General features: G+C 37.6%; 1 protein-coding gene across 8 annotated transcripts in view; it reads right to left on the bottom strand.

Moving 5' to 3' along the window:
- The window catches only part of sd (TEA domain transcription factor 1 homolog scalloped), a 37,935-nt gene that overhangs the window by 8,983 nt on the left and 16,257 nt on the right, over nucleotides 1-12,695 (bottom strand). For all 8 annotated transcript variants that reach the window (XM_069052977.1, XM_069052975.1, XM_069052972.1 and 5 more), the window contains 2 exons: nucleotides 4,510-4,628; nucleotides 4,265-4,403 (listed from right to left, as the gene is read on the bottom strand). In XM_069052977.1, the coding sequence (XP_068909078.1) occupies nucleotides 4,265-4,391 (127 nt within the window). In that variant the 5' untranslated portion in view covers nucleotides 4,392-4,403; nucleotides 4,510-4,628. The remainder of the gene's footprint in view (nucleotides 1-4,264; nucleotides 4,404-4,509; nucleotides 4,629-12,695) is intronic.

Genomic DNA, 12,695 nt, shown 5'->3' with positions numbered 1-12,695 from the left:
TGGTAGAAGTTGTGAAGAGTAGTTGAGTCCTGCTTGACCAAAAGCAGCTGTACGATATTTTTAAAAAAGCACAAAGCACAACAAAACCGCTTTTGAATTTGAGTCGGGAGTATTTACTCGGTTCAATAATATAATCTAGATGGAGAAGCGGTTGTAAATTTGTCTAAATGTTTGGTTTATTTTTTTGTGTTCAGACAAAGAAACAGCGGAACTTCCTGCAGCAATAACACAATCGTAGATGCAAGGCGCAGGCTGTGAAGATATCGACCGTGGTGTTGTCCAGTGTCCGTCGAGTCCGGCAAACGTCCCGGAAAGTGTCTGGGGGAAGGGAAGGGAAGGGCTGATTCCGGTGACAACTGGACACTTCCACGTTTCGGGCCACCTCACTTGGAATTGCTCCGGATCGTCGACGATTCCGCACGTCTCACGCCTGCAGCTTTCGCTAATAACGGCGACGGGGCCGACGCGCAACGGCGCTACACTTGACGTGAGCGAAATCGGCAAACACAGTAATAATACGCTGAATTCACACATTACCCATCCCCGGAGTTTCTGCCACCGGTCAACCGAAAACCAATAACGGCGACATGTATTCGGTTTTTTCGCATTCAAATACATCCCGGGAATATGAAACGACGCAATAAAACCATCCGACGGATCGGAAAGCTTCTTATTGTAAATTAACGGCGATCGCAATTCTGTCTCCCTTGATTCCGGGGGATTTAATCCAACTAGAAAGGGATCAATTTGCCTACCGTGCAAATTTTATTAATACAGTTACTAAAGTCACTGATTATGGGTTAATTAATATTACTTCGTTTTCAAAATGTCCATAGTTCTCATAAAACCTTATACAGGTGATTCTGAAATAAGTTTGCAAAAAAAACTCGGTAATTGGTGATGATGAGAATAAGTCATAGACAAAGAAAAAATTCTTATAAATGTTTTTTCGTTTTCGAGATACAAATTATTGAAAATTTGGTGAAAATTGCTAGTACGCTGCTGAGTTAAAGGTGATTACCTGATTATCTTGGTAGTTTAGCAACAATAATAATAATCACAGGTAAAAGGTGCCCGTCAGTCACAAACTTGTATATGTATTAGGCATTCACTATCTTTTTGGGACCGAGTTGGCTATGACCATCTAGTGTTTTTGTTGGCAGTACCTCGGTGGTAACTAAATTCCCTCAAGGAAATTGACACTTTTTGTGTTAGGTTAAGTTGTTTTCAGTTTAAGGCTATATTTTCTGAATAGGTACATTGTTGCCGGATCTCTTAAATCTGGTCTGTCCTTTTTAACTTGGAAGTAGCATTGTTTAATGGAAATTTTTTGTCGTAACAAAATTATTTTGGCAATTTTGACTTTTCCTTTGACGGAAATTAATAATTATTTTACACACTTAATAAATCATTTACTTTCTTACGAATATTAAAATAATAAATCTGGCAATGCGGTGGCAAGAAAATGTCGAACACACTGCCGGGAAAAAAAAAAGTTGCATCCGTTGCATCACTGAATCAGTTAGTCCAACATGAAGAGAAAAAAAATCATAGCCAACTCGGTCCCAAAAAGATCGTGAATGCCTATGTACCAATGATATTACTCCTCTCGGTCATTTCCATAGAAATATTTAGAAAGCAGTGTGCTTGCATCTAGGACTTTATTGTGGAATTGATGTAACAATGGTTGCTAATGAAGTGAACAAATTCGGACAAATTTTCCCTATTCATAGGCGTCGAAAATACAAAAATATACTTAGAGTAATTTCCATCCTTTTCATTTCACCTTCAAAAGTCATTTACGCAGAATTGTTTTGTGTCAAGGATACTCGACATTTTTTTCCAAACTTATTTCAGAATCACCCTGTATACAGTCAAAAAGTTCGCACCATAATATAGGATTTTTTTTTATTTGACAAAATTTTTATTACGGCAATTCTCTCTGCTTGAAGAAAGACTACAAATGTCATTGACAAGCGTTTCACGTGACTTCCCGCAAATCCAAAATATGACGCTTAAAAAAAATTCTAAATGGGGTTTGTGGTAAATATCTTAAAATAAATTATAGAAAAAAAGTTATAATAAAATTTTATTCCCATACTTATGCAAGTTTTTAGAATAAACGAAAAAATACACCAAGGTTGTCCCTTACTTAGTAAGGTTGGATACAAAAATAACGGGAAATGGCAAAAAAAAAACATTAAAACAATTATATGATAATAGTTTATTACAAATACTCGTAGGTTGTAATTATTGACGGTACCTCACTTTATAAATAAATAGATTAGATTTAAACAAATTATATTTCGTTGGTACTCAGTAACAGTGCAAAACCAAACAAGTACTCACTACGTAGTAGATACTTATAATAATTTGTACTTATTACTGAATTTAATCGTCAAAATTTTATCACATTATAACAATTATTTGATAGGTATTGTCACAAGTAGACAATTAATTACATTGAATAAATTGAAGATCATTGGCAGTAGTTCAAATCTCCACGGGGGTAATCCAGCGTTATTCATGTCCGGACCTGCTTTTCAATATTTCGCGTTGCTACCCCTTTGGCAGACGCGTGTGAAAGGTGGATTGTGTTTTGTAAAACAAAAGTATGTGAGTATTTTTGACACCATTAGTTATCAACTATTTTTCTTTCTTTATAAGATGTAGACACTTGATTTTACCTCACGTATCTTTGGACATTAAGGATCAAATTCAAATATTCGTTTAGTGATTTATGTAACAACCAATTTTGGTCACCGCGTGCCATAGTATTCTAAAAAAGAATTTGGAAACAGTTGTAACCAATTTACTTCGGTTCATTTGCAACGTTACAACCGACCACAGTGTATTATTTTTACAATGATAAATTACGATTTTCTGTTGTCAGATGTCAATTCGCAGAAAAAGCTTTCTGTTTCTTTTTATTATTTAGTTTTGAGATTTTATGAAGCCAAATAGCCAAATGTTGTGTCCATTTGTGTCCTAAAGATTGCTACTTGTATTTTTGGTTGTTTTTTTTGTGATTTTCATTCAATAAATTCATGTCAAAAAAAATCGGTAGTTGGTGATGGTGAATAGCATTGTATTTCCGGTATCTTTTTTCTCAATTACATCAACTCAGTAGCGTACTGGAAATTTCGAGCAAATTTTCAATACTTTATATCACAAAAACAAAGACTTTTACCACAAATTTTTTTTGTATTTAACTTCTATTCATCATCATCAACTACCGATTTTTTTTTGACAAGCATTTCGAGGACACCTGTATATCAAAACTGTTTTATTATTTTCACATGTGTCACTATTAATCCCATCCACTCTTTCAGTGAATAGCGGTGAATTTTTAAACATTTTTCCAAACTTTTTCAATCATTCCTTGGGAAATTTTTTGATTATGCAGTTGGAACAAATTTTGCGCAACATTACTTGTTCCAGTCCAACTACTACATTCAAATCCTCAAAATTAAAATGTTACGACTGACTCGTCTCCCCTACATTTTAATTACATACCTTGTCCATTTTGGTACCAGATAAGTTCCCAAAAATTTTTAAATAAAAAATAATACGTATTTTGCTGTTACTTCAAATATATTCACTTGGAAGACATGTCGGTGTACTTAGTATGTACGTATTTTACAAATGTAAACTTGTATATTTTATCATTTGACCTAAAATGTAGTTTCATTCTATTGCGGTTTTCATTTCAGCAGCCGTATTATTGATAATAATATATAATATGAGTTTTGTACATACATACGTTAAAGCAGTCATGTAATATGCAAGTTAATGCATTCACAAAAATAACCTGTTACGCATAATGTTACATTTGTAGGACGATAATTAAACACCATTTGTTATCTACCAAGTCCTTATTTTAAAGAAAACAATTGAATTTTTATCAAAATACTCCTATTCGTCTCCCAATTGTTTTCAAGTTTCTGTATTTTTCTAGGTCGAAATCTATCTACACAGGATATCGCTCACTTAGAACAACGCGATTTAGAAAAGATACCGAATCTGGATCACACAGGGCAGGTACTTTTTCGTTAACGGTGAGATTTTCATGACCTGAATGACCGATAGCGCTCACATCAACAAGAAATAATAGCGAAGAGTATATCCTTGTGAGTCAGATTTAGTGCATCTATTGTGATTAAGTAAACCAGATAATTCGTGTGTTTACTTAAACATTATGTAATTTCAGAATTTAACAAAGTGAATTTATTTTTACTCGTGACACGTCAACAAATGCACTTACCATACATTTTGCCTTCATCTGATAATATAATTTTCCGTCGTCCACAAGGAGGATATATTGCAAGTGCTTCCTGAAAACTCTGTTCGATGTCGGGACTCCACACTCCTTCCGCATCTGCCGCCGCCATATCCTTTTCATCCTGAACGCGAGAGGAAATGATATAAAATTCGCTTTTGTACGTCGATTTGTGGGTTTTGTGATTGTGTCAGAAGTTGTAATGTAATGGGAGATGTTGATACACTTACATCGCTGACATCTCCAACGTCTAAGTTCTTCGTGTCCGGGCCCGCGCCGTTGGAGTCGGCAGGCGGGCCTGTCACGGGAGTCCACGGCGAAGAAATGGTGCCGGCTGAAACCACGTTGCCTGAAACAACAACCATTTCATCAATAATAACTACGTACTGTGACCATTCTTTTCTCTAGCTAAAGTGTTTTGAAACTGACTGTGAATCGACATATTGAAAAAACTTGTTCATTCAGAATGAATCTCCTCTGCCTCTGCAGAAAATTCAAACGATTTGGTTGTTCTTGGTAGTGCCCTTTCTGGGTTTTCACCGCACGGGTCTTGTTTGGAGGAGCTTCGCCTGCGTTCGCAACGGCAGGGAGGAGTAAAACAAAGAGCAGCGCACCCTTTATCCTACGGTTTATTGTTTATTTTCACGGGATTCAGCCGATATGTAAGGAATGCGCAGGTAATATTAACCGTTAACAATGTTATTGCTAAACTATGACTACGTGCCACCTGATATTAAGTTATTACAAGTTGGAGGAATTTAATTTTGTACTTAAACAGTTGCCTAATGGCACGCGGAGCAAGATGAATTTATCTCGTACAAGTTTGATTGCCTCTGTTCTAGTGTATTCGTGTCATTTTGCAATCGCAATATTTCGCCTATCAATAACGGGAAAAAAACGTAATTATGCGTTGTTGTAGTCGGACAATTGTCAGGAAACCGCGATTACACCCGGTGTTCCATATACCTATATCTGGATAATGGTGTGCGATATTACGGCAGCATTCCAGGACCGTCAGCACCATCATTATACGGAAAATTTACAGCAAGGAGGGTGGAAGCGGTCCGGCTGCGTCCAAACAACACGACACAGCATAAAGTCCTTCCCTTTCGGCCTCCAGGAGGCCGTTAGCCTGATGTAGTGGATAATTTCCACCTTTATTGGCCAACAACTCCAAAAGCTCTCCTCCGAATGTGGGTTACGCCACGTTCAAAAACATGATGCTATTTTTTGCCAACTACACCAGCAGGCGCCCATAATACTATAGATAATGTTACAAAAAGAATTTATCCCGTCGATGAACTTCTTCGTGAACTCAAAAAATTTAAGGAGGGAATGTAATTTTATGTTACCTCTGCGCTACAGGCTGAGCTTAGAATGCTTTGATGATGTTCAAGTTTGTTGAAATGGAAAACTAAGTGGGTGCAGTTTATGTTGTGATACAATTTCAGATGAATCCCTGTTGCGTCGTAAGAGAATTAATTCCTTGTTTTTTACGTGGATTAACGCTTACTAATTAAACACACTCCTGGATTATCTTTCGTTGTTCACATTACAACGTTTGAGCTAGGCGTAAAATCCACAAAATAATCCAACTCGAAGTGAATTTTCTGTCTGTTTAATTCAAAGAAGTAATAAAAAACTTATAAAAATGTAGCAATAAAATACACTTTATGATCTGCGTGAGGACCCACCCTCGCACTCGGCCAAATCTTTTCCCAGTAGCACTGCGTCATTTTACGGCCTAAATAATCTTAATTTATCTTTAGAACATTCGAAAAGGTTAATGGTCCATTTGTTATAATGCAGCTTTCTTGCAATTACTCCAAAGTAACAGTCAAACTTTGCATATTTACTTTGTCAATATACACCTCACATACATTTACCTCCGTTCTCATTAAACATTTATTTATGTATTATTTACGTGAACGCGTTCACTATTTGTGATATTTAGGGCTCGTTCAATTAAACGTAATAACGTCGACTAAACATATTGTAAAAGTAATTAAAGTTGTTATATGTGTAGCTGGATACGATCGCAGTATATCTTGTGACATTACGTTATGATATAAATAGCAGTTAAATAGAGACAGTTGGTTAAAATCCATGAGTCATAAAGCTTGCAGGTACGACAAAGCACACGAGCCAAATAAACATTGGATTTGCTCATTCACTGCAAGTTTTACGCTAATTTTCTCATAACGAAATGTACTCCCATTGTTTCCGGCGAATTTCTCAAATAAAAGATCGTTGTATTCTTAATTCACTGAATTAAATTAACTTCAAAAACAATACACCTTATTCTGCAAAATGGTAACATTAGAAAATAATCACACCAGAAATTGACGCAATTATGAATATTACCTAAAAGACTAATTTTAAGCGACCTTATTTTATTCGTGATATCAGAAACCAGTTAATTGTTTGCGAACCGTGTTGCGTACAATGTAATGGCAATTGAACAATTGCCGTCTTACACTTAACCGGGAAATGTGATTTGTAACAATTTATTTTTACAAGGTGTACACCTTGTTGTAATGCAAAATACAATCTAGCAAACTTGGACAGTACTGAGTAAAAACTCTTATCAAATAAAATTCGTTGGTAGTTTAAAAGTGACGTTTGACAGCTTGGTAGATTTTTTAAAACTAATTTTCGGAGTTACAAAAGGAGTAAAAGTCCTTTTAAAGGACAGTTTTCTTTGGCGATCGGCTAAGACGACGTGTTGGCTACATTCTAAGAAAAATTTGGTTGGGTTGCAGGAAATAAAATTCGGGACACGATGAAAGAATGGACTGAAGTTTTTTTTTTAATTAAAAAAAGTACAGCTGTTTCCGGTTCGTCCGGTGGTGATATGGGCGGCATTTGGTTAAATATCTGCACAAACATTTTATCAAGAAATGTACAATCAAAGAGAGACTACCTCAGATATTTTATCAAATGAACGTGTTTGAACGTGCCACGGCAAATTGATGTGCAAGTCCGGGCGGAACGAGGCGCCACTGGTGACAGAACTTGTAGACCGACAGACCAGCAGCAAGAGCAAAACAAGAAAGGGTTCGGAACAAGTTTTTGTATGAGTCACAGCCTGTGCCGGTATTAATTGCGTTGTCGGTTTAGAGGTTAAATGGCAACGCCGCCGCACAGAGATGACCATCAAACACTATTCAAGCGGGATGTGTGTTACGTCGGTTATATTATGTTGAATCAATTTACTAGAAGCTGGATATTGTCGACAACCAACCGGTTTGGGAAAATCACAAGAAGTGGGAAATAACTGTACGACCGCTTACTAAACAAGTGTATTATGATCTACTGGTTCGCGATCACGCTCACCGCGTAATATGGGCGGAAACAAGCGAACGTAACATTGTTTTGACCATTTGTTAACTCACTGGATAACTTCGAATTTCGAGGATCGCCCGTTATGAACCACAACAAAACAACACAACGTGCGTCGCCTCGAATGACGCATTACGTTATTAGGGATGTTCACGAACGGCGCGTGTTCTTCGTTTCTATTGTTTTCTATTGTAACGCGACGGCCACCGTCATTTATCCAAACCCAGCAATTTCAAGCAATACTCCCATTTACACATACGTAAGAAGTACATACACAACTGACGCCCCCTATTCTCATTACATTTAAAACAATAATTATTATTCCCAAAATATCGCGCGTTCAAATGAAATCTTGGACTGACCGCTTAGAACAGTGTCAAGTTTGAATTTCCCGCCGTTTGACACGAATGACATTTGTTTATGTTTAATCACGACATAATTGAACATGTTTGTTTTCAGCAAAGGGTGCCCTTAGATATTTGCCCCGAGAATAGGAATCGTTAAGTTATCCTATTTTTAGTGTAAAACATTGCAAAGAAAGAAAAAAAAGAAAGATTTTTTGGCACTAAATTTTAGGTTAGCTGTCAACATGCTCCAATTAATCTACGCTTTAAAAAAGCACAACAACTGACGGTTTCCAACGCCTTCCCAACCCAGGATTTCATTTGAATGCACAAATTACAAAGAATAAAAATCATCAATCTGCGAATGAATTTATCCCTCATTTAAAAGTGTGTCCAATTTCGCACCTACACCACTGCTTTTCTGCTGTTATTATGTGATACTAGGAAGAGACTAGTCAAGACATACGTTACGTCACTTATCTGGCAAGACAGCTTCTTTGTTCGTCTAGATTTGTTGAAGAGACGAACACTGCAGGTAAGAACACGGCGAGGCGGCAACCGCGTGGGATGAAACGAGTAAGGAGAAATTCATTCATAACCAGACAAGGAACTGTGCCAATTTGGTTGTTTATTTACAAATTGTGCGGAACATGTGGGCAAAGCCCTCTCGAAGAACTGAAGATAATGGTCTCGTGTTATTGCAATTATTACATAATTTATTGAACATGAAATGTAAAACACACTGAAGAAACATTTTGCGATTACCAAATGACTCATCCAGTCATCAACGAGCAAAAGTTGATACGGAGTGACTAAACAAGTATTGTTTGTACACGGTGTTCACTACATGTGTATGTAAATTTGATAGTTTAATAAGTGTTTTAGGGAAAGAAGCTGTTCTGAAAACTAGAACGTACTAGAACCAACCGGGTTTAATCTTGACGGTTTCAATTTTTCGGTGGCGATTTTTGTCTATGATGACAGCTGTTGTATGTGGGCCGCTAATCAAGCGGGACTTGTGGGATAAGCAAAAAAATTTTTGGCGAGGAGCGCAGCGGGGCGGCCGCCGAGTGAATAAGGCCGTCATCATTATATCTTCATCAAATTTATTAAATCTCTGTATGTGGGGCGGAAGAGAGAAGGGCGATGGAAGAACGAGGAGAGTCGGACGGAACAATCGCGGAATAAATTAAATCGCAACCCCGAATCGGGTGATCAGTTTAACGATACCCCGGCTGGAGCACGGGGAAACCAGGAACGTGTGGAATGACGCCATCGCCAGGTAGAACACAGAGCGGAATCCAATCGGCAGCTATAATTAATACAGCCCCAAACAATACACTGCACGATCAGCGGCCAGATTCCGCCCAGGAAAAACAAGCCTTTGTTTTTGCAACAGCTATCCAAACATTTATGCGAATGTAATATCCCATTCCGAGTTCGGTTCGGTTGATAGAAGCATTCGAGTTTTGGGTTTTTTCCCGAACGCAAAGAGGAGTGTTGAATTTTTCCTATTTTACGTTTATTGCGGGGAATGTGAAACAATAACGGCCTTTGAAAGTAAATAATTGTTGACAGAAACACTCGAATAATTCCTCGGCAGGACTCCGCGCCGTTTGCGGAGTTTATACGGATTTTACGACCGTTTGGCTTCAGCTGCTCAAATAATCATTGTCTCTTCAATAATTTAATATTGTACTGCGGCGGTTCCACTATCTAACCTCGCCGAGACGGTCTCTTACGGAAACATAAAAATTTGAGACCTCGAAACAGTAAAAGATGCCCATTGGGAGATAAGGATCCAAAAAAATCTATTAGCAATCTTAGCTCAGTCTGGCAGAAATCCGTAAAAAACCAACACGAGCACGAATATCCCATTCAAATGGCCGAAACGTGACCTTATAATAAGAGGGTGCGAATGCTGGGAGGTCTACTTTTTAAACCCGAAAATTTCGACTACAATTGTGGATTAAACAGGTTCACAGCAGAGGAAAAAAATATAAAATGCCCCTCAGGCGATCGACTTTATTAAACGTGACTGCCAAAGCGAAATAAATCACCACTGTATTATTGAAAATTCTCAATTAAATCGCGGTACACCGTTTTAATTGAACAAATGAATTGCTGGAAAATTAAATTGCATTTTCCGATTGTTGCTTTTGATTCTTTGTTTGGCAAAATTGCCAAAATGCAATATTATACACGTCCGATCAAAATTTCCCGTTGGAATACTCGCACGCACAAAAAATTTCAAGCACGAAAAATTGATAATTTAAAAATTCACTGTTTTGGTGGTTTCGCGTTCAGGATTCCGCAGTTTCCCCAACGGCTTTTTGTCATTTGCAAGCGAACGCATGTTTTATGCATTTCCGTCAAAGACATTTATATAATTAATTGGCGGTTCTGGTGCAATAAAATTAAAATGCAAACGACGGTATTCGCAAGCAAATTGAATCTATCACCGGATGAACCTGAAAACGCGCAATTTCCCAAGATCCATCAAGTCGAGCACTCTGTAAAAAAGCTGCAGATCGAGATAAACAGTCGTTAATCGACATTTCATTCTCCATTTACGGTCAAATCAGTTCGAGTCTCGGTATTTACTATAAGAATAACTTGTTAATAACATTCAGCGAATATCGTAATAAGCACACAACTTTCCGAAGTTGCGCTGCAGGTAGCGCAAAAAATCTCGCATAATATTGTTCGCGGACAAATGCTGCCGCAGAAGTCGGCAAACCAGTTGCAGTATTATCGATGCAAACAATGTGATTTAAAATGTGCAATTGGCCATTTGTTTTTTAAACAAACGATTGATTTCTCGTCTAGGAAGTCGAGTAATTGATTGTTGGAACTGCGATCCATCCTTTCGTTTTGTTTTTTGTCTTGGAATGGCAAACCTTCGTCTGACAATCCAAAGAAAAATATTATCTTTCACCGAAGCGACGCACATTTAATGACTTGCAGTTAATTGTTCGAGGCACACGTTATCGATGTTTACGTAGGTCAGTTCTAAACATTTGTATTTCGCGGAACGCATAATTAGGAGGCTGTTAACAGAAAAAATATTATTTTTTCTGGGCCGCTGATGGTGGTCCATGTATTAGGAAACAACCAGGGAATTGGTCTTGGATGAAGTAGCTTTTCGTTAACTCTCCATCTCTTCTATTGTACGAGAAGTGACTTCGTAGCGACACACCAAGACAGTCAATTCCAAGTAAAATTCTTCCTTTATTTTAAATTAGTCGCAGCTTTTGCCAGAACAATTCCAATTTAGTTTGATGTAGTGTAGTATAGAATTACTTGAGTCGTTTACATTAGACGTTGTGTTGTAACGTTCTTTAGCGAGAGCTTTCGACTTTGTTGTGGTGGTGAGCTCGAGTTACGCTATATATAAACTTTATATAGAATTCGAAATTACAAAGAGAGCTGTCGGTTGGTGTATTCCTTCATCAAAGAATATACCTGAGTTAAATCGCGTCATGAAGCCGTTCTGGTGTCGAAGAGAAAAAACCGATGATAAATATAGCAGTTAAGTTGAAGTAGGCACTGTTAAAAACTTTGGGAATTAAGTACTTTTTTCGATATAGCCGCGCACTGCTCGCTTGCAACAACTTTTGTAATTACTCGCCTTCTAGCAGAAGTTAGTGGAGTAAAGAACAAGCCGTAATTTATGTTTTAGACACTGCACGTTTAAACTTTCTTACAGAACGTTCAAAAGGTACGTCTGGTCTTATTAAATTTTTATCCGAAATTTCGGAAATTAACTCGACCTATCAACGGCGAGATAATCCACGCGTTTGGCAAAAAGCATTACAGTGTAGGGTGGCAGTGATGGCGACCGAGAGGTTAAAATTCGAAGAATTAACGACCAGATTAGTTTCTTATTTTCTGCCAATTAAAAATAAACGTTCAAGTCGTTTAGGCATTTATATGCTATCGAACCGAACCGAAACAGGTAGCCATAAAATGCAACAGAACACATTAAATAGGGTTATAAAAGATGAGAAGCTGGTAAAGAGACTTGCCGGAACCCACAATCATCGACCCGCGAAGCGATTTATTATAACTCCGACCGCCCCTTTAGAGTTTCACGCATTAATTGAAAATACGCGGCCGTTGCGGAATTACAATATTTTCATACCGTAATTGCTCGAGTCATGCAGAAATACTTGTGCTGCATATCCTGCAGTAAAGATCAGAAAAAATGGAAATGACCTTTTAATGACAGTTGCGGTATTAAATTATATCTATCAGGGGCATGTAATGAAGAAGTTTCCGTTGCGTTGATTTGATTGGTAAAAAATGGTTCTTTTATTTAGCACGCAAAGAGGTGAACAGACGGATCAGCGTCTATACGTGAAAAATGTTTGTTTTTGTGTCGCACCTCACGGAAAAAGATCGCTCGATAAACGAATGTCTCTTTGTGAGGCTAATTTATGGAGCTTGTAAAAATTCAATGTAAAATGAATTACACCATAATTACAGAAAAACATTTACAAAATGAATATTGCGTGTCGAGGTGCAGTTTAAGTTACGCCAAGTTCCGCGAACAGACTTGGAAACTATACAAAGATCAATTTCACAACAACGCTGACAATCCTAAGACAACGTGGATGAAATTAAAAAGCAATCTGAAAGTCTACTTCCCCAGATAGAAAGTCAAGTTCTGCTCGAATTAATATGACTTATCGGATTATAAAAATTCTATTGTGCACGCGTCGAAAACA

The sequence above is a fragment of the Tenebrio molitor genome, chromosome 7, assembly GCF_963966145.1.
Source record: "Tenebrio molitor chromosome 7, icTenMoli1.1, whole genome shotgun sequence".
NCBI lineage: Eukaryota > Metazoa > Arthropoda > Insecta > Coleoptera > Tenebrionidae > Tenebrio > Tenebrio molitor.
The sequence above is the reverse complement of the archived record's forward strand: the minus strand, read 5'-3'. Positions and strand labels throughout refer to the sequence as shown.